The 23,972-nt window shown below is 34.6% G+C and overlaps 1 protein-coding gene across 1 annotated transcript in view; it reads right to left on the bottom strand.

Moving 5' to 3' along the window:
* Nucleotides 1–913: 913 nt before the first annotated feature.
* The window catches only part of LOC126847793 (uncharacterized), a 50,559-nt gene continuing 27,500 nt past the window's right edge, over nucleotides 914–23,972 (bottom strand). Inside the window, exon 4 of the mRNA XM_050588192.1 lies at nucleotides 914–1,036. Within this exon, the coding sequence (XP_050444149.1) occupies nucleotides 952–1,036 (85 nt within the window). The 3' untranslated portion in view covers nucleotides 914–951. The remainder of the gene's footprint in view (nucleotides 1,037–23,972) is intronic.

Genomic DNA, 23,972 nt, shown 5'->3' with positions numbered 1-23,972 from the left:
AACTAATATTTAATTGGAGGGGAAAAATAATATTATGGGCAACCACCTCAAGGTTGAGTTCTTAATCATCGTTGAGTCTGTTTTCATGACCCAATGGCCACCCACCCTCCCCGAGAAGAAGGTTCGGCACCACTGATTCGGATTATTTTCATTGAAGTTCAAAATCCAAAAACTGGCTTTTACAGTTTTAAAGAAAAGCCAATTTATTTTCCTATCAACTGTTCATTGTCTTAAATTGAGCTTCTAGGCCTACAAGAGACGAATAAAAGAAACCAACTAATTAGAATCTATATGATAGCATGATATTTGAGTTATTAAAATATACTGACGGGATACCCTGTATCGATAAAATCGTCGAAAAATATGTTTTTGTGCATTTGTTTATTCGTACAACCGATAAGGTATTGTTTAAAGTATTCCAAATGGGCATGCCGTAGATTTTTATACAGTAAAAAAAAAACTTAAAAACTCCTATAAAAAAATATAAAAGTTAGGTCGAATTTCAAGTTCTTGAAAATCCATAATAGTATTCAAAGTCCACAATTTTTCGTATTAAAGTCTAATTTTAGGTTATTTCATTATAAAAATGTATTACGATATGTAATATAGTATGTAAGATAATATCCTCGAATTGAATTTCAAATTGAATCAGTCATTTCAAAAACAACATAAGTCACTGATTTTTCAAAAATGACTTTATGTCAAATTTGATAATTTTTCATATTTGTGACATTTGTCAGAAATATTTTATTTTATTTTAAAAAATTATACTAGTTTGTGTAATAATTTAATTACATTTCTATGTTTATTTATTTTATTTTATTTCTTCAATATACACATTTATTAGCGTTAAAGGCACTTTTGGGGTTATTTCATTATAAAAAGACTTCGGTCCATATACCTTGATTTCTTGCTTACTTTCTATTTCTATTACCCCTCTTCTTTGTAACTTTATTTGCTCTTTGTTTTTTCACCGCAGTGTGTCCTGTCAGGATTTAACAACACCTTCTTGAATTTAGATTGAGAACACTCTAGCCTATGAAGCACAAAATATATGTTATTAAACAAATTTATGATGGTCATTGTAAGACTAGGAACAAATAAACTTAGATTAGAACTTAACGATTTCTTATAACAAAATAAGTATACTAGTTCACTAATTATTGTATACAACGCGAGTTTGAAGTGTTCACAAACATAAAATTAATCTAATTTTACAACATTGATTAGTCAAAGCTATTCCACAAAAAGACAATATCGAAATATAATAGCCTATAGGGAAATAACTGAATGTTTATAAAATGTGAAAATATGTTAAATTTGAACATAAAAAATAGAAATCAACGCGAAAAAAAAATGAGAGATTTTTTGGTCGTTTGATGTTTTTTTAAATAAAATAAAACATCCAATTGCCATTTAACTTTTAAAGTAATTCTTAAAAATCAAATCTATTTTCTTATTTTGACGATAAATCATAAAATTCGGATCAGTGGCACAAAACTAAAATTTGTTAGGAGGGGTAAAAAATATTATAGACACCAACCTCGAGATTAGGTTAGGTAAAAAAGAGTCATCGAGTCTATTTTCATGTTTTTGCGCATTTGTTTATTCGTACAACCGATTACAACCTAACCGATATGGTGTTCTTTAAAGTATTCCAAATGTAGGCATACCGCAGATTTTTTCACAGTAAAAAAACAACTCAACAACACCAGAAAATCAGGTTAAATTTCAACAGTAGCCTTCAAAATTCACATTAAACTCTAAAAATGTGCATTAATTATTTAAAAAAAAAAAGCACTTGTTGGTTATCGACATTTGGGTTTGAGGGCATGTGAGGCAAGCCTAAACGCTGTTCTTTAAAAATGTCGATTTGAATCGGCTAAGTTATAGCAAATCAAAGTTGTCGGTTAAAAACCGGTCAACTTGGTTTTCGGGTTTTCCCGGTTTTAAGAATGAAGGAGTTGACTTTTCCTATTTGTGTAAAAGTTCACTGTTAAGTGTAATTATTGCATTCTTAACAATGAACAAATGCATACAAAATAAATAATTAAAACCTGACATTAATATATTATAATGTTTTATAAAAAGAACTGTTAAGAAGAAAGTGTCATTCCCAGAAATAAATAAGATGAAATAAATACGATAAATTATTGTTTTCCTATCGTTGATACAAGTTAGCTATAATAATGTAATAATTATTATAGAAATTGTCAATTAATAAACAATTTTAATTATTATACTTAACCGGCAATCTATGACCTGTACAATACTAAACTAATGTATTTTATTCGACTTGTGTGTATTATATCAATATCTATACAAATATTAATGTATATTTTGCTCTTTACTTGGAATAAAAATGAAGTAATATTGTTTGGTTTTTACCTATGAAAAGTAATTATATTTGAGTTAAATATTTCAGATTAAGTCTAAATATCATATTTTATCTTCAGTTAGGTAGGTAAAGTTATACTTTACTGCCGTATAACTAAAGAGAAGATTTTTTTTTTTTTGTTAATTGATATTTTATAATCAACTTATAACATGTAGGTTGTATATAACGACATAGGTCCTATTTTTTTTTTTGTATCTGTTAAAATTTTAACTAGTAGAACGAATATTTTTTTAACGTGTACAGAACTCTTTAACCAGAGGCCCAAATTTGGGTTTCCGTTTGTTAATGTATTAGGTTTTATTTTTTACTCTGAATTTAGGCCACATGAAATGCGTCAGTATATTAAAGTAAACGGTAAAGTATGTAAACAACACTCGGTAGTTTTACTTTTGCGTCTTATTTACCTTAAATTCGTATCGATATAAGAGATATGACTAATAATAATACACATTAAAACACTTAATTATGAGCTATCTAAGTCAATCCAATACACCAATGTGGTTGGCCAGCTAGGATATTTTTTTTCATAACTCTTGCTATACATATAATACAATATTTTCTGTCCATGATACACATCTACATTGATTTTTTGATGAAACGATGGTTTATTTACAATGGGTCCAAATAATACATTAAATGTTTGCCTAATGTGGTCATACCATCGAAGGGCTGTCAGCCAAACCAGTCGAATGAAAAGAATTTCTCTCTCTCTCTTGGAATGATCTACACACCCAAATATGAGAATTTTGGGTTTTTTTAAACTTTCGGGTAATATATACAATAGACACGGTTAACTTGATACTACGGTTGTACCCTTAACGGTTTCGCTTAGCTATGGTCGAGTTGGCTTTTTCCAGCCGTTAAAAAAAAATCTAATGACCATTGCAGCTGTTTAATGTTATGTTAATGTATGTATTTATTCGGGCATGTTTGACTAAATTACTTTTGTCAACGACTGAAAACGCATAAAAAAAAAACTGCGTAGATTATAAATTATATTATTGTTATTTCTGTACAGATGTCGTTTAAAACAAACCGACCTATAGTCGGTATCGTGCAAAGGAAATCCAAAACTGCATATTTTTGAAGTTTACAAATAATACAGTAAGATGTACTAAACTGTCTTGCAAACGGTTTCAAACTCAATTAGGTCTAAAACAGAGAGCTCAATTTGCAACATTCCACTTAATTAGGTACCAAGTATAGTATATATAATCATAAGGACAGCAAAACGACAGAACATTTTTGTCATGCTAATAACTGGTTGAGAACAAACGGAATGTAATTAAAAGTAGACGGTCTTGTAATTGCGCCAAAGGCAACACAAGAAATGACGGAAAACTACAATGCTCATTAAAATGTCTCGTTTGTCTTTTTTTACGTTCGCCAACGAAAACGATCTTTGATTAAAATATGCGTTTTTGGCGATTAAAAGTTCGTTCAAGGAACAATCTGCATACTATTCGTGTCTACTATTGACCTAAATGTGTCCAGTTTAAAAATGCAATCAAAAATATTACTCTTCACCCGATATTGTTGATGAAATAATTTTAAAAAAAAGTAATATACCAGCAAATTAACATATCGTTTAAAAATGACATTTACTCGTTAAATATTTAAATCAATTTAATAATCTTTAGACGTTGCTTGAGATCTACAAGTGTTTCCCGGAAGTCCAAACCTATTAAATCTTTTTAATCCCCCTCAACCCCTTGAGACAAAAAGCAGCATCGACAAAACCATCATGACCTATTTAAATTAGAGATAGAAAGCAGTTATTTTCGACTAGTCTTAAGGTAATCACACACGTGGTAACCATTTCAATAACCCCTAACTAAGTTTTTTTTTTTTTTTGGAAATCTACTTTCGTTTTTTTAGTGGGTAAACCAATAACGTTTTATTAGTATCGAAACGATTTGCAAACTTGTTTTGGCAATATTGTACAAACGAAAATAACTTATTGAATTACAAAATTGTACTACTTATAATATTTTTTACAATAATAAAAAACGTATAAAAGTTGTCTGCAACATGATATTTTTTTATAAGTATAGTACCTTAAAATTAGTAAACAATTGTTGTAGTTTACTATGGATTATAAGCACCTGTATGCTATATACAATATACCATGTATGCTATGTACCGGTTTATTTATATCCTAGGTGTGAATCATAAAAACACATTTTGTTTTTTTATATAAGCTTATCGCTTAGTTTACAAGTAAAATATTCAGTCGTTTTTTATACGTTATTATTATTTTATTAAAAATATACATCTAGGCCACAGCTGTTCAACAAGTTTCTTAACTGAACTTGTTATTGTCGAAAACAAGTGTATTTTTTTTTTAAGGTATTTGGTTTTGCCGTTTGTCTAGGAGCCTATTCTAATGTTTGAACTATTTTATTATGCTAACTAAAATACAAATATGTGTTGGTAAAAATGTTTTCATACAAAATTTGTATTTACTATAATATTTGTAACAATATGGTACTATTGTGCAAGCAAATCGGAACGTTCATTTAAAACAAGCAACTTGGTCTGCATAAAAAAAATAAAAAAAATAGTAAAACTATAGAAAATGTTCTTATACTGACTAAACAACAAATAATCACTCTTTGAACTTAACGGTATGGTTGGTGGAAATAATGGTCGACTTTGAATTTAATGCAAACATGTGTTATGCTGTACCACATATCTATTGATTCTAAACAACCTTTGTGTAAGTATCAAAGTTTATATTATGACATAAAATCATCAATTTTCCAATACATCTTTTTGCGCATTTTAAATGTTTGCCATTTGTTATTTTGTCGATTTTCGGTTTTTTTTTTATTATGAGTCATAAATTGTTATAAAAAAAAACATATTTGTAAAACCAGACTGTGCGCTGTACATTACAGTATATCTAACATTTTCAAACTGCCTATGTTTTTAGATTATTTCTCCTCAATAATTAATTTTCTTTTTATTATTAGCAGCTGATAGTGAAAACATATATATGTATGTTAAAAAAATGTGATTGTCGCCGTTCTTTTGCGGAAATGTTCTGTTTGTTGAAATTTTTACAATACAACGAATCGAAAACAGCCATAATATCCTTATGAGGGATTTTAACTTAGATATATGTGTACATATATATCTACGAATTCTATATTTTTCAACGTGAATAAACGTTTAAGTACAATGCTATTCGGTATTAACCTTCATCATACCTATATTGTAAAAGTTCCATTCCCGCAAACTAGCCCAGAAGCGAAAAGATGTTTGCTCGTGTGTGCATGTATAGTTGTGAACAGCGTATAGTTCAATAAGTTCAAAAGTAAATCTTTTGCAGAAACGAACAATGCCTTTCCAATAAGCGAAATATCCTTTTCAAATATCCGACGCACACAATGCCACATCGACGGTTTCTTCAAAACTATCCTAAGGCTATTGGACAGAACGCTCGAGGAATCAATCATTGGGGTTTAACAGCCATTAAAACTTCCTCTGTCGGACGTTTTAATCAAATGAGAAATACTGTGATGTGGAAATTATTAAAAACATTTCTCGGGTTCGGGTCAACAAACCGAGTCGTTTTATTTTTCTGTGCACCCATTGCCAACAGTGTGTCCTCCCACACTTAGAAAAAATGCTTGCACAGATGTATATGGCACAAACTTAAAACTTGAAACTATATAAATCACAAGACGAGTGATGATAGAGCGTCCGCAAAAGCTGTGGAAGCCAGTGTTATGAGAAGGTTTTTGTTAGGGTTTTTTATTTATTTTGTTAACGCACATAATAAAAAGTCAAAAACTACCGTGAAAACAATATTATGGACATTTGTCAAGACAAATGTCACAAATGTCTATCACAGCCACTCGTGTAGAAGAAATTATAATGTCTTATCCCTCGACCATATCCCTTTGGTGGCGGTCTTAATCGGTGAAACGATTAACTAAGACTGAAAACGTGTTTGCTCGTGTTTACTAATCTTTAATTATGCACTACATTTTGTACCAAACACGGGTACCCTTTAAACTCGTGTTTACAGTAGTACTTCAACGTGAACGCTCAACCCCTTTGTTTTGGTCATTAAGCGGTATTAAAGATTTTACTTTAATAGCCATTATTCTATGCCAAATCGTGTCCAACTCCTTTGAAGTTTCTGCATCTCAGGTTTTTATTTGACATTTTTCCAAGTACTTTGTCTACCATCAAACGTTATTCGAACGACAACACAAAGCGTGTAAACATGTGTTTACCCGTCACATACCTGGTGGGTTGTGCACGTCAAAAGCAAATGAATTTCCCTCCGGCTTCTGGGTTGCATATTCTACATATTACGGCCGAGATTATACACTGTAGTACGGATAAAGAGCTTACCTTGGGCGGTACAGCATGATGTATTGGAACCGCAAAAAAAAAAAAATCGTTTACCCGAAAACAACCGGCAAACAAATTTCCCTTCTCCGAATCGTTTTCACTTCCGACACATACCCTCGTCCGCGGTCCCGGAGCAGCTTTTGTGAAACTATAGGCGTTTACAGCACAGGGAAAAGTCGAACACGGATAACCTAACCAACCGTTTGGGAGTTTCTTATTGTGAACCCTATAAGCAAAGACACTGGCGGCAACAACGAGCCAAATAATAAACCAATATTAGCCAATATATTCGTTGATATTCGTTTGAAGCGCAAATGGAAATTGAAAAAAAACGATATGGCGTTTCAGAGCAATAATATAGCTTGCTGTATAAAATACACTTGTAATCATCTTAAAGATTCACTTAGTATGTCAGTGTTCTGCCGGTTTCTTACTATCCACACACACACAGGTTTAATCGTCGCTATTCAATTTTTGCATACTTAATAAACAACAATTTCCAGATAATTCGATGCAAAGCGGCGGAGAAGAAGGTGGCAATGGCTTAGTACGTTACATCGTATTAGAATAATTTGATAACACTCTGTTATTGTATTTCTACACATTTACATAAAACCCCCCCCATTGACGGTAATGTTACTTAAAAGAGAGAAGATATACGATACAATTATTTACATTTTCGGGTGTAAAAGTTATTTGTCTTGATCGAGACAATGTAATAATTAGAAATGTAATATGTTTTTCGCGCTAAAAGAAAAATCACAATATTATGTACCCATGCTAAAATAATATAAATATATTTTTTAAAATTTTTTTTTTTATTTTACAAAAACAATCTATACAAATATGTATGTACAATAAGTTTTTTTTTAATCTAAATTATAACAGGGCATGTATATCTTGAAAAGGAAGCTACCCATTGGTAACACCTCTATAGTAAGTTGGGTTAGGTTATAAGTTGTCTATTTTATGTTAGTAAGTCTCTACTCCAGTTACGTTTTAGTCTGCGTGGAGGGTCGTCAGGGATATTGGCCGTGTGCATGCGTTTTATTAGGGGGTTTTAGTTTGAATTTAGTTTTGAGTGGAATCGAAAGTAATGTATTTTGGCTAGTTCGTTAACAGTGACTATTTTTAGGCCTTAATGTAAGTTATTGTTTGTTATATACCAAGGAGCATTTGTAATCATTCGCAGTGTAATATTTTGGAACGCCTGTATTGGTCTTATAGTTGACGTTTTAGCTGGTCCCCATATTTGTATTCCATAAGACCATATTGGACGAATTATTGACTTGTATATAAGCAGTTTAGTCTTGAGTGACAGATTAGACTTTAGCAGGGGGCGCAAAAAATGTAGTCTGATATTTGATTTTTTCCTTTTTTCTTTGAGGTGTGGTCCCCAGGTTAGACGTTTGTCAAGAGTTAGACCAAGATATTTTGTTTCATTTTGAGTAGCGATAATTGTATTGTTAAGTATTATAGCGGGATTTATTTCCGGACGGAGGGCGAAGGTGACTTGACTGGACTTGTTTACATTGATTTTGATTTTCCAATTCCTAAACCATTTCTCACAAGCGTTAGTGTGTGATTGGAGATGGTGAGCCGCATCGTTTATATTTTTGTGACGACTTAGAATAGCTGTATCGTCAGCAAAAGTAGCTAGTAATGTGTTACAACTTTGCGGCATATCAGCAGTAAATATGTTATAAAGGTCGGGAGAAAGATCACTACCTTGAGGGACCCCGGCCTCAATTGTGCAGTAAGATGAATAAGCACAACCTTGTCTGACAATGAATGTTCTATCTTGTAAATACGATTTTATAATGAGATATAAGAGCTTGCATGCGGGGTACCAATTGCTGCACACCAATTCTTGGAGTCCTTTCGTGAAGGGACTAACGCTAATTTCGGCTAACGTGCCCACTTTTATACGGTTCTTGGTGAACCGTACTGCTTTATCACCCATCACCCATGTTCCGTCTGGTTGTAGATGAATGCCGTACGACGGATTGCTTTCGGTAATACGGAATTCTTCTGCTTTTTCTTCTTCTTCTTCTTCTTCTTCTCCTTTAGACTCATCTCTCCGGGCGCCACGCGCTTGCGTCCGCTGCGCCGACAACTCGGCTGATAATTTTGTCAACGGTTCAACGATCGGCGCCGCGTGGGTTCGCACGTATTCGGTCGCCACAGCCAATCCGCGCCGCAGCTCGTCTAGTTTGCGTTTTATACTTTTCTTAGCACGTATAATTGCTTCCGTCGTAGCCGGCGATTCCATGGTTATATTTTACTGAACGGGTACGATGCCGTCGCGCCTTTTTATATACACGTCGAAACCCATTCGATAACGTCCGTCGTTTAGATCGAAGTCCTTGACAATTGTTAAAAACGAGTACCGATCGGTGTTCCAACACTGCGAGCACATGGCTTTAAAGTCAGCGAACGTCATATCGGATTGACAGTGTTCCTGGTAAACGTGCCGAACGTTAGTCTCGTCCTGTTTGTACAAAACTATCATCGACGCGTTGTCCCGGATCCCGTACTTCGGCGCTTTGACATACGTTTGCGTCAGGTAAAAGCTATCGATCCCGTTGTGCCGTCCGCGGCAAAAGTATTCGGCGATGTTTCTTTGTTTTTCAAATGCGACATCGTCAAAAACAAACACCGAATTAGTCTGTACTTGTTCGGGTGGAGGCACATGATCCCCATCGGTGTACACGTGCATTTGCGCGCCGTCAACGCCCTCCATCACCTTCTTTAACATTATATATTTTGGCTGATCAGGTGTCTTCGTGTACAGGTACATGTGTTCGAAGCGCAGCCCGTTTTCGTCTGTCAAAAGGTTTACCATCACCGTCGTCTTGCCGACGTTACTGGGCCCCGCGATAATACATCTGATTGAGGAGGGTAGGAGGGGACCGTGACGGCGGTGGTGGCCGTCAGCAGCGGCTGGGTCGTCGTCGAGCCGCAGAACGGTTAATTTGTGTTCTTGCGGTTCGAAAAACATTATAAAGGCGGTGTCGCAGACCAATGCCGTGTCCAAACGTAAACGGTGCGTCGTCGTCGAAGGTTGTCAGCGAACAAGATCGGTCGGGTTATCGTCACTGCGGTTATAAGCTCACTACTGTAATGCCTCGTGTCAACCGACGTAAACGGAAGGGACGGCGGTCTGCACCGAAAACCGGAGGCGGGCTGCACTTCGGCAGTCTCGTAGCTGCCACTCGGGCTGCGATGCGCAAAGCGAAACCGTTAACGGTCGCTGCGGCAGCGCGGAAGGCGTTATCCGCCGTCAACCAGGTACGTCGGAAAGCCAGAGGAAAACCGGTACTCCGACCGCGCACGTTGGCCGTACCAAAAATCGGCGGCGCGTTCACGCTTGTGCCTTTTCTCTCAGCCCTGTCAGCGATCGGCTCACTGCTCGGCGGTGCTTCGGGAATCGTGCGTGCGGTTAACGACATCCGCAATAACAAAAACGCGAAAGCCCCGGTGAAAATCGGAAGTAGCTATTTGTTGCACCGCAAGCGAAACGGATCCGGATTCTACCTCAAATCGTACCAGCCAAAAAACTGATAACCACGCTGCCCAGATCGCGGGCGTTGAGCGACGTGGATATTATAAATTACGCGACAAAGTTGGGCATATCTCATTTCCGCGGTGTGTTTATGCGCGACACGTTACCGGCTGCGCCCTTGCGGTTTGAGTGCGGCGTCGTTAATCTTGACGTCTCTACCGGAAGTGGTACACACTGGTGCTGTTACCACAAGCGCAACGATAACGTCTTGTTTTTCGATCCGTTCGGTAACCTCCCGCCGCCGCTAGAACTTCAGCGTTATTTCAGCGGTTGTCTCGTCCAATATAACTACGACCGTGTGCAACGATTCGCAACATCCGTTTGCGGTCAGCTATGTCTCAAGTTTCTGTACACTCAATGTCGTCCGCGCACCGCTCATTCACGTTAACCTTTCAAGGTACCGCAAGCGAGCTGGTCAGCACGTTTTTTCCCCCTATCCCGTTGCGGACCGGCACGGAGATCGCGTTGCTCGACGTCATAGTGTGCAATTCCCGGCCCAACGTCGACGCGTCTAACAACACTTTGCGCGTGCGGCGGTTGCCAGGTGTTCAAAAACGCGGTGCCAACATCGATATGTACGATGACACTGTCGCCGCCGGTACCGGTTCAATGCAGATCAAACCGGACGCGCCGTCGCCGTTACCAGTCGATGCCTATGACGACGTCGTGGTACCCATCGGGTCGTACGAGGTGTCCGCCTTGGCTCGCGTGCTCAAGTCACTAGTCGAAAACCTAAATCCCGAATACCGGTTCGCGCTTCATCCCAACGTCAACACGTTTGAATCGGAACTCCTGTGTAATCGCGACATCAGCTTCGCGGCCGCCAACAGCGTCGGCCCTCTATTGGGGTTTGAGCGGGTCGAGCTGCCGGCGAACACTTTGCACCGATCCGGTCGTCTGATCACCATCGATCCGCTTACGTGTATAAGAATCACATGCAACGTCACGGCAGGCGCATTCGTCAACGGCGTTCGTAGTCGCGCGATCTATGACTTTTTCCCATCCGTCCCGCCCGGGTTTCAGATCGCAGAATCACCGCGTAATCTGATTTATTATCCAATAGCGACGGATCGTCTCGACCACGTGCGGGTCACGATTACCGATCAGAACTCGAAGCTGGTCGACTTCCGCGGTGAACCAATCCCAGTACGTTTACACGTGCGCGATGGGGTTGGTGTTTAAAAGCGTCCGCACGCGTCCGGTTCGGTACATTCAGCCGTCGGCACGATCCCGGTTAACACGGCAGAGCTTGCAAACGTTATCGGCGCTCGGCTACAAACTCGCGAATCAAACCACCGTCAATGGACGTCGACGTTTTGGACATCACTCGGCGAGTCGAATTCGACGATCGCATCACTAAATACGAGTTTCACACTTATCAACCGTTCTCCAGCAACAGAGATCCGCATCGCGATTCAACACCAGGACCTCTACACACTCCCTAGCGAATCACTGCTATGTCTGCAGGGATCCGTTGTCGTCACCCCGGCCACTGACACATCCGACGTGACCATCGTCACCAACGGATTGATGTTTTTGTTCGACGAGATTCGCTATGAGCTGAATTCAGTCGAAATCGATCGGGTGAGACAACCCGGCGTTGCTAGCACGCTCAAGGGGTACGTAACGATGCAGAAGACGGTACACGGTCAGTACGCGAACGCTGGTTGGTCGGCGAACACAACAAAAAAGTTTGATGTCGTTATACCGCTCAGGTTGATATTGGGATTTTGTGAAGATCACAGAAAACTCATAATTAACGCGCGACAAGAACTCGTTTTGCACCGTGCGAGCACCGACAGTGATGCTCTTCAAACGAGCGCCGCCGCAAGCGTTGTGTTGGATCACGTTACGTGGAGAGTGCCGCACGTCAATGTAAACGATTCTGTTAGATTGCATTTGCTCAAAGCGTTGGACGCGAAAAAACCGTTATCCATCGCTTTCCGTAGCTGGGAGCTATTCTCTTATCCGTCGCTCCCCCGGTCGAACAAACATTCCTGGGCGGTTAAGACGAGCACGCACACGGAAAAGCCGCGATACGTGATAGTAGCCTTGTAGACCGATCGGAAAAATAAACTCGCGACGAACACCAGTCAGTTCGACGGATGCTGGTTGACCACGTTGAAAGTATATCTCAACTCTGAATCGTACCCGTACGATACGTTAAAAATCGATTATGCCGGTGATAAATTTTCGTTTTTGTACAACATGTATGCGAGTTTTCAAGAATCGTATTACGGCGTTCCGGTCGGAGAACCGTTGTTCACCGCAGCAGAGTTTAAGTCGACATCCCCCATCGTCGTTGTAGATTGTTCGAAACAGAATGATTTTGTTAAGAACACGCCGATTGACTTACGTATAGATTTTGAAATGGCTAGCAACGTGGCTGACAACACCGCTGCTTATTGTTTAATCGTACACGATAAAATTTTTGAATATAACGCTTTGACTAGCGAAGTGCACAAAATTTTGTAATACCAATTGATATAACAATACCTGTTTTTTTATGTATATATGTTTTTAAATTTAATATTCCTTTATGATTGTAAATGTTTTTAAAAATAAATAATCATTGCGCTAAAAAAAATTTTTTTTCCCCTTTCCTTTCCTTTCCTTTCTTCGCTCTCAGTTATCAACCTTTTTCTTTTAACCATTGATTGGACGGGTAACATACAAAATGAATACACAGTTTTTTTAGGTACATTACACATATTCATTTATTTTTATCGTTCGTCAAGATGATATATAGTATAACAAACATACACATATTATTAATCATATAAAAAAACAGAATTCGTTGTTACATTTTTTTATTTTTTTTATTTATGTGCCCTCGAAGCACAGGGCCGTCCGCCCGCCGTTTAGTGCTGCTGCTGCTAGCGTCGTCATTTTCTTCTTCTTCTTCTTCTCCCTCATGATCGTCATCGTCGTCGTCGTCGTAGTCAGTGTCGTCGTCGTCGTCGTCGGCACTACTACTACTTTCAGTCTCTTCGTCTGTGCTCTCCGCGTCGCTGACGGGTAGTTCCATCACACTCGACGTGAATGACGAACTGCACTCCTTCTCCTCCGAAGACATCGTTAGATCTGATGATAATGTAATTGGTCAAATTAGTTTTATACACTCACACACACACACACACCAAGGTTGATGCACTTACCCACTACGTCGGTTAACGAGAACCCCCTCTCTATTCGCAGCTGTATTCGCCTCACCGCTTCCGCTGCTGCAGCGTCTACCTCCTGTTACACATTTTTTTTTTACTATACGCTTCTTATATATATATAATTATTCCCTTAATATAAAATCGGCTTACGCTCATCGGTAGTATCACTGGCGACCCGTTGTCGTCATCATCATAGTCGACGTTATGCACCCAATTGGTACTAAACGGTGGCGGCGAATTTGGTGGCGATGGTGGTGAATATCTGTAGTGCATTTTAATTTGGTTGTATGTGAGAATGTGATTAAATGGTTTAGCGTGTTCGTTTATATATGGTGTGTGTGGTTATTTCGTCCCTTCATTTTCTTTGTGTTATCATTGTACGCGGTCTAACGGGAAATAACCTTATCAGGTTTCGACCGTCAGGTCATCCACACTATCACACGGTGGTGGTGGTGGTCGTGGTGGTGAAGCAATGCTCACACCGTCTGACTTGATTACTGGTGTAGTACTCGTCTTCTCCTCCTCCTCCACCACGTCGTTCCTGTTATAATTACTATGTACTAAAATATAATCAATAGGTTTTTTTTTTTTTATTTTACTTACTTATCTGTGTAACCGTCAAGTAACTCTGCTAAATTCCATTGTGAGTTAGGCATCATCATCGTATTAACATTTTCTCCCCATATTTCGTCGCACAGCCGTTTGTACTCTATGACCGCGATTTCTTTGTAATAACTTGGTTCTCGCGGCGGTAATCCGTGTACAGGATGATTCATCATTGCGGTGTACACCTCATCGACCGACATTGTTGCGTATCGATTTATCACCTCCACCGTCATCGCATTCTTCATCGTGCCGTATTGCTCCGTCAGGGCTGTACATATTTTCGCGTTATCATCAAGTGCCCGTACGATTGATTCGCGATTCCACTCCAACGTTAACAAATTTTCTTCGGTCAGCGTAAGGCGGGTGTGCGCGTCGTTGATGATCAGGTATGACTTTGAAAAACATCTGGTTTTTTTAATGATAATGCCACAGGTTCATGATAACAGGATCGTGATAACAAGATCGTGATAACAGGATCGTGATAACAGGATTGTGATAACAGGATTGTGATAACAGGATCGTGATAACAGGATTCGATACGGCCAAAACATACTACTGTAATAATTGTAATCATGATTACATCAATCACTCAATTTTAATCACGAAATGATTAATGGTTATATTTGTTTAACCACCTTAGACTCAGTGGCGTAATTAGGGGGAGGGGCTGGGGGGCTTAGCCCCTTGACTAAAATGTAGCCCCCCCCAAAAAAAATATTCCTTGTTGAGTTGAGTATCAGTTAAACTTTTTTTTGTCGTTTAATGAACGTTATTAAAACTTAAAATGTTTTTTCAAGTAAAACAATTTATTATATAAATTCAAAAATTAACAGTAATGGTTTTAGATTTTTTATATTCCAAAAAAAAACTACTTGTTGGCTAACGAAATATTTAGAAAAAGCAGAGTTAAAAAATATTGTTTTTCTAGAGATATTACAAAAGTCAAATCATCATATATATATATATAATCTATTTTCGAGAAATCCCAAGGAGGTTAGGTTAAACCATGATTTCAGGGTTTTCATGATTACAATTGTAATCATGATTACTGATTAATTTTACAAAATGACTAATGATCATTTTAATAATCAAACTATGTAATCATGATTACATAGTTGTAATCGACTTCGTTTTTTAATCATAAAGTAATTGATTATGCCCGACACAGTTGTGTTAGCATTGGTTATGCTCACAATGTTAACAGTCCTTCTTTTAAGGGGATTCCAAAGGGTTTGGTTTTAAAGAGTAGGGCATAAAATATTCGTATAAGCAATATATTTAAGAAAAAAAAAAGGTTTTAATACATTTTGACCATGTCGATAAATGTATCAGCTAATTTGTTATTTGTAATATACAATTTCTATCCTGTAAAGACATAAGAATTCTTTGACTATTTTACTATGTTTTATAGGATAAACCGATTTTTATTTAAACATTACAGTTTCTTGTAATTAAATAAATTTGCAATTTTTTTTCAGTATTTAACCCAATTTTTTTTACACAAAAAAAACTAACAATTAAAAACCTGTTTCCTGCATAACCCAGTAAGTTCCAAAAAACTCTTATATCTTTACAGAATTAAAATCAAACTATTCTAAATAGTCGAAATTTTGTCGGGCTTTTTGGTCTAAAACGTCAAAAAAAACAGACATCACCTAAATATTGAAAACCTGTTTTACCATTTTTTTTTTTAAAAAAGGTAACTTTTATAACTTTTATAGTAAGTTTGAAATAACTGAATCTTGAAACAGTTATTGACATTAATTGTATGTCTTTGCTTTGGCACATAATCGACACCAGTTATTATAACAAAAAAATCAGCTGATTTATCAAATGAAATTGTAAAAAAAAATACGTTAAATTATTTCATTTTCTCATAAAAAAAAAACGATTTTAGATTTTATTATAATCAATTATCAAACTCTAAGATATTACACACCTATTAAATTAACACTTAATAGCTGAGTTTTTTAAAATAAAAAATAAAGCGTCGTCACAAAATTAGGTCTCTAATAAGGAGCTGTTCACATTTTAATGATATTTATTTCTTAACTTATCCCTTTTTCCAATAGAAGTGAAAACAGGATTGGAATAATCGATGGTTTCAAAATTCGTTTATTGCAACAAGAGGCGCAAATCTGGGATATCCATTTGATAATATATTGAGTGTTATTATTTAGTACTCTGGATTTTCGTTTTATGAAAATCGTTAGTATTAAATTAAACGCAACTGCGTGTAAGCACAATTGGTAATAAATATATTTTTTTTTTTTGGTGTCTTATTTACCATATAACTTTGTATCGATATGAAATAACATAATATTCGTAATATTCGTACACACATTAAAAAAACATAACAATGCGGTCTATGTACCTAGATTTTTACTAAAGACCTTGAAGTATTATAATATATAAAACACACACAATATTATTTATCATTGTTTAAGAGCACAAAAACACCACATACTACAGCAACCATATAAACGGTTTACACATTTTAAACAAAGCAAGCAATAATATAACGAAAAAAAACATTTTCAAATCAACATACTTTTCAATTTAAAATCCATAGGGTGAATTTTCGTACCCAGAATATTGTTCATATCATGTAAATCTTATTCAAGTCAATCCAATACCAATGGAGTTGGCCTGACAGGATATTTTTCTTGATGAACAAAGATTTATATTTATTAAAAAAATAAAACAATTTATCCGTCACCCACATTTAAAATATTTTGATTATATCATATGGATTTATCATTGTTATTATATTTCTGCACAACAATTGTATATTTGCAACATCTTAGACCAGTATTACACGTTTTTTATCTGGAAGTTTTCTGGGTCTAATTTTTTACACAATTTTTTTAGCGATAAACGTTGACAAAATAAAAGAATATCGTAAAGAAATTATTGATTTAAAACCCTTAACCATAAACTAAATAAGCTGGGAGAGAGTAAACTTGAATAATTCATGTTTTTTAATAAATCAGATGGACCAATCACAGACTACTAAACTAAGGTTGAAGAACTACAAAATATATTATATTGAATCGATAAAAGGTCTTATTAATCAACCATAATGCAACTTAAATTGGGGTTTATACCATAAAAGCTGTTGAGCTTATAAGCCATCGGAATGTATACATATCCGGTTTCTTAATTAAAACCGAATTAAATAATTAAAATATCCGTAGATTCGCGTCAGAACGATTTTTTTAATTTTTAAAAAATTACTTAAATTTATAAATATATATACCTGTAGACGTTTTACCCCCTTAACTGAGTTTTTACTTGTAAAAAGTCAATTAAAAAACAAGTTAAGAGTATCCACACTTTATGCAGATACATGGATATGTCCTGCAATCTAGTATCTCTAATATCTTACCGCTTATCTATTATCTCTAATCCACTATCTCCATTAGTTCACCTCCATAATCCTCCTCCATACTCCTTTATACTTCTCCATAGTCCGTGTGTTACAATTCACAAGAAAATGTATTGTATTTAGAAGAAAGCTTGATAAATCAAAATAAAAAACTGTTTAACAAATCATTGTAATAGCATATGAGCCACTATTGTTTTTCTTTTAAATGTTGACTTGAATGGTATGCAATTTTACAAGTATTGAACTTTAAATCAAATTATTTAGTATGACTTTATAAAATGTGTAAGCAATTTTATAATTTCTGTTGTTTTTTTCAAACCGATATATTTACATACATTAGTATGTAACTTTAATATTTTTTGCCTATAAAAACATAACTTTTTTTTTAAAACCATGAACATGTATTATAAAAACAAAACTATTATTTATTATAATAAATAATTTAGTATAATTAATTTCAAAATGATTTTATCGTAAAACTATTGGTTTGAATAAAAAAGTATATTAAAGCATTATTTTAGGAAATTATGTCATAAATATTTTTTGTTTCAATGTTTTTTTAAATATTTGTAATGTTTTTTAAGTTATTGTCAAAACCCAAAATTTGTAACTTTCTGCTTGTAAAAAAAAGCTCCAGTCCGATCGACGGGGACTTTTAGAATATTAATAAAGTTATATTGATAAGGCTTTTGAACAATTTAAGGCTTTTGGTTGGGAATTTTTCCGCTGTATTCTTTTATTAAAATTCCAATAATTCCCAAAATTGTTAAATAATTGTATCACACCGATATGTAATCAAATTTTAACTAATGAACAACACGGATTTCGAGGGGGCCGTTCAACTATAACTAATTTATGCATTTTCAAACATAAAAAATAGTGTATTCGTTCAGCAATGGAGCAATTTATAAATGATCTATCAACAGTTATGATTCATTCTAATATATTATTATTCGCAGACGGTGCAAAAATATTCAAGGTACTAAAGAATCTAAAGGATACAGAATGTTGACAAATTGATTTGAATAATATCCATGAGTGGTGCATTAAAAACAATTTATCTATGAACATAAATAAATGTATCAATTTATCCTTTTCCCTAGGAAAAAATCCCATCATAGTAAAATATTATTTAAATGATCAGGAAATACAAAGGTCAGATACTGTAAATGACCTTGGTATGCATTTTGATGGAAAATTATCTTTTGGTAGCCATCTAGAAATTAAAAAAAACAAAGCATTAAAAAAACTAGGCTTATTAAAGCGTACATGTAGTGACTTTCAGGATGAAACCTCTTTAAAATTATTATATTGCTATTTGGTTCGTTCACAATTGGAATATGGTTCCCTTTTGTGGCTCTCTAACTCTAACTCTTCAGGTCAACTTCAAAAGTTATCTAGAGTTCAAAATAACTTTGTTGGGTTTCTTTAATTTAAATGTTGTGTCGAAAGAATACCGCATTCGGCATATGCGGGTCTTGAGGGATTTTTTAACTTACCGAATCTGAAAACAGTGTTTGAAAAAAATGTACTAAATTTCCTATCAAAATTATTAAACAACTTAATCGATTGCCCTGAATGGCTGAATTACCAGAATGTATTTACTTTAAAATAAACATGGTGGATCACGCGACAAGTCTCTATTTTATTTAAAAAATACTGCAAGAAATTACCAAATAAATTCTCCATGTAACGTCATAATGACTCTAGGTAACACTAGAAAGGATGTCGATTTTTTCTCTTTCAACTCTAAATGAATTTTCATTGCTATTATAATTAGTTTTTTGATAAATTTTCAAATTATATTTTGTTTTTCGTGTTTTATTCATACATTATAGTATTAGTGTAATATTTTAAGTACTTACAATTTATGTATAAATACTTAACTGCTCTGGTATATATTATACTATTGTAAATTGGAATACATTCCCGTTAATAAAGATTGTTATTACTATTACTAATGACTGGCCGTTACAATTATCTAATAACCAAATGAATATTTCTAAAATTGATATAATTTACCAGTGTACTGTTTAATTTATAATTGTATAATTTGGACCTAGCCAAGAAATATTATTTTTTTTATGTATACAATTATTAAGTATTTATGTTTGTGAAAAATCTGGACATTTTAAGAGCTTTGTAATAAATATAATTCCAAAGATATTTATTAAGAATATTTGCGAAGAGATACGTAAAAAAACAACAATCGATTTTGATATCTTTGGGTACTTATTCGACAAATGAATCGTGGCAAGGGCTGCGACCATTATCATCAATACAATTTTTGAAAAATGGTGGGTTATCTAAAATAAAATTCTACCGGTTTTTTTTTAGCTCATAATACAAATTGGTAAACTTTTTTCTTTGGTAACAACTTCTTGTTTTTGACCAACCAGAGGTTCGGCCTATCTCTTCACATCAAAATAAACAAAATAACCAAAAATGTGTTTTTACATATTACGAGTCATACAAAAAAACAGCTTTTTTAGCTTCGATGCGGAGCTTATGTATTATTGTCGGTTATTATACATAACAATATGTATTTGCTATAATATGTGTGACAATATGGTACTATCATGCAAGCAAATTCAATCGTTCTAAAACACAAATTATAAAACAAAATATGACTAAGAAACAGCTTGTTTTCCATAAAAAAAAATATAGTAATAATATTAAATTGTTTTTGTAAAAAAACAACAGTTGTCTTATTGTAAAAACTTACTGTAAATGTTTGATGCTAACAGTTGTTTGTCTACCGTCAAAGTTTAACTATCCCCTTTTTGGCTTTTTCCCCTAAAAACCCTAAAACTTCACCTAAAGAGCGAAATAAAGAAAAAGTTTCCACACCTTCCAGGGGAATAGATTTATGATATTTGTTTGGTTTGTCAACGTTTATCAGTTGTCTTATACTACTTACAGAGTTGTGAAATAATCTATTCCTATGATAAGGAGGTATTTATACTTCATAACCAGATGGTCTCTAATGTTGGTCCAATTTTATTATACTAACCTCCTAATATGATGGTTTGTAATGGAGCATCAAGGTTAAAGATTATTCAGTTCTTCTAGACCTGTGATTAAGATGTAGTAATAACATCGCATTCAAGAAAAATGTTGTTTTCTTATAAGCCAATTAGTTATGGGTGAGATAAAAAACTTATATAAATAATGTATTTTTTTCTCACTACTGTTTGCAATATTTATATAATATGTTTTGTTTTACATTATGTTTATAAAATTTGTTTTTATTTATTATTAACAAAACTTCGACTAAATGATTAAGGACATTGAAGGACCATAGACCAAGTTCTATATAATATGTATTGCTATAAATTATATTTGTTGTAATTGATGATACAATTAATTTTAACATTTTAGTAAACCGCACCAGCAGAACACGGTTATTTCACAGGTATTTGTATTTAAACCATACGACATGGTCCATGTAAATAATACCTAGTCAAAACTGAAGAAAACAATATCTGAATGAGATTCGCACCGTTTACTTTGCTAACCATCAAGTCAACAGCTATACGGTTGTAGTAATTCAATTGATACTTTGAAATAATTTGAACAACTACAAAAATCAAATTTCTGTTTGGACTGAAAAATGTGCAGACCAAAGTAATACCTCATAAAAGCCACAATGCTTTTTTTTTCTCGACGCTTAAGCTAAAAAGTTCCTGGGCTGATGACTTATAATAAATAGAACGCTATACGTACAAGTACATATAAATTTATTTGTACTAATTTCAAATAAACCCACAACCGAAATAATAAAAACAAAGGTGCATTATAATTAAATAAGAGTGCCATTGAAATGCGAACAATTATTTTTTTATGATTATAAATAATAAATATGTTATAGGTATTCAGCTTCAAAGCAAGACATTTTAGTAGGATCATTCGTGGGTATTTTGTCTTGGACCATAATCCAAAACCATTCTATCAACCATATTGAATGTGGTATAATATGATTTTCAATTTTATCTACAAACATTTTGCCTACTCTAAGAAAGTCATCAACGGTAGGCTTTGATATTACGTTCTTGCCTTTACAACCGCTTACTATTGATTTGATTTTGGGTAAACGAAATTTCTTCGTAATTTCATCAATTAACCATTGAATGTCATCTTTTAAATATTTCATGCAATTGTCAAATTTAGAGGAACCTTTTTCGTGCGATGAGCAACTTGCGAATTTTTCGTAGACCTCTGTGAATGCCACGTTAACGTGCAACGACATTATGTCCATAAACTTGCCTACGATTTGATATTTGAACGTGTTCGTGTTGTTCCAAAAGTCATCGGATTGGTCGCTTTGGCAAGATTTAAGTGTGTACGACAACATCATATCCAACATAATTGTTTTCAACGTGCCGATAATCTGATGCTGTCTCTTCTTAAGTAATTTGACTCCCTCCAACCCGCTTGTAAATTTCGGAAAAGGTGCTCTGGTAAAGAGTGTTGACCTATCGGAATTGTCGGCCACCAATTCATCAATAATCGATTTGTATGTTTTCTTGTCGTGAAAAAGAAACAAGCCGTCCGTTAACGATTCGGACATCGACAAATGCAATAGTCCTTTCTGCCGGTTTGCTTCGAAGTTGTTATGCAGTAACTTTTTGTTCTGTCTTATTGCATCTATCACGCTGCCATTGTTTGCAGCACTGGCAGATTCGGTACTTAAACTATTTAACAAAGACAGTTGTTTGTCTGCACGCGAAAAATGTTTTTTGTATTTCATATTGAAAGAGTTTTCCAATGGACATTTGTAACGGTGCAAGTATTTATTTAAGTCGAATAGCACGAACTCGTACATCCGTCGGGTTTTGTTTAAAATTTCCAAATTCATTTTATCACCGTCATTAAGAATTTGCTCGAAGAAAACCCTTAATTGACGGGTGTGTATAAAATATAACCATAGATTGATTACCGCGTATTGTTTTGGATCCATTAAAGAATCGAGCATCATGGTCGCTTCTTTATCGAACGAAAAATCATCAATTGTCTCCGGCGTGAGAATTTTTTGGAAGTTGTCGAAAACCGCATCGCCCATTAATTTCAAATGAAACTCAATGCTGTAATAGTATCCGCATTCCAGTTGAAGGTACAAATCCGATATTTTTAAGCGCAAATCAAACACAGACAAATTTTCCAATTTTTCACGAACATATTCGTCTTGGTTATTGTAACCGGTAGCCAATTGCTTTAAGCTTTGTATATTGCCTAAGTAACTCCATACACCGGTTATAAGAAAAACCATTACATACCATAATTTCAACACAGCCATTTTGTCACTTCTTACAATTATTGCTTCACTGGCGAAATATTATAATACTTTTGTATTAATTATTTACAGCTATCGTTGATAAAAGAACTTGGCGTTGATTTTACTTATTCGGACTTGTAGATGCGTTTTTCGATGTACTTGTGCGAAGTATCGATATATTTTTCATAAAAATACCGTCGTATTTTTTTACATAAACCACTTATTTACACAAAAGTCGAGCGAGGCACTTACAAATAGTTTATTTAATGATTTTGAAAATTCGTATTTGCAAGTTGTTTTGTTAGTGATGACCTTATTACGTGTTTATCGTATACATCTCATCTATGCATCAATATACCTATGCATTGCTTAAACAAAGGTCTTATTTAAACAACAAGTTCTGCGATGTGATTATCAAATATTGATTTTATTCTTTATTTTCGCGTTTGTACGATCGAAAATCATATAACAAATGTGTTTTCCACAAGTATAAGATTTCTGTTGATAAAACAATAAAATGTTAGCGAGGAAATATACTAAAATTGTTTGTAAAAAATAACGATCCTTTTATTCTATACACATATTAATAAATAACATACCGCGAAATACATATAAATAAATTAATACATCTAGAAAAGGCCAGTACAGTGGAGTCGGGGCATAGTGGGGACGTGGAGATCATAGATTTACAGGAATTATTACAAGTAATTACAAATAACAAATTATTACAGGATAAATCACTTTCAAATACACCCTTCATAGCGAATCGGTAGTTAGTATTCTTAAACCAGTTCAAACCAAGCACAGTATAAACCAGCATATTAAGTATGAGGTAAAAGTTTACAAATTAGCATGAAATTGTTTATTTAAAACGGATTTTATCACTTTTATTTATAATATTTCCTGTAGACCTGTGACTACTCCATCCCACTATGCTTTGATGTTAGTCCGATCGATGGAGACTTTCAGAATAATAAAGTAAATATATTAATAAGGCTTTTGAAGAAAAAAAAACTACTGGTTGGGAATTTTTCTTTCTTTATTGCTGGCTCTATTGTAATTATTTATAAAAGGAAATTCGGTTATGAGTTTGATTGGCATAATAACCATATAAAAATGTCTAAATATGATATAATTTACGAGTATACTGTAGTTATGTTTGTGAAAAGTTTGGACATAGCCAAAAAATATATTTTTTTTAAATTTAT

This window comes from Adelges cooleyi, unplaced genomic scaffold (genome assembly GCF_023614345.1).
Source record: "Adelges cooleyi isolate 19-005CV unplaced genomic scaffold, UGA_ACOO_1.1 ACOO_flye_CR_arks_rails_tigmint_CR_PRNA_121, whole genome shotgun sequence".
NCBI lineage: Eukaryota > Metazoa > Arthropoda > Insecta > Hemiptera > Adelgidae > Adelges > Adelges cooleyi.
The sequence above is the reverse complement of the archived record's forward strand: the minus strand, read 5'-3'. Positions and strand labels throughout refer to the sequence as shown.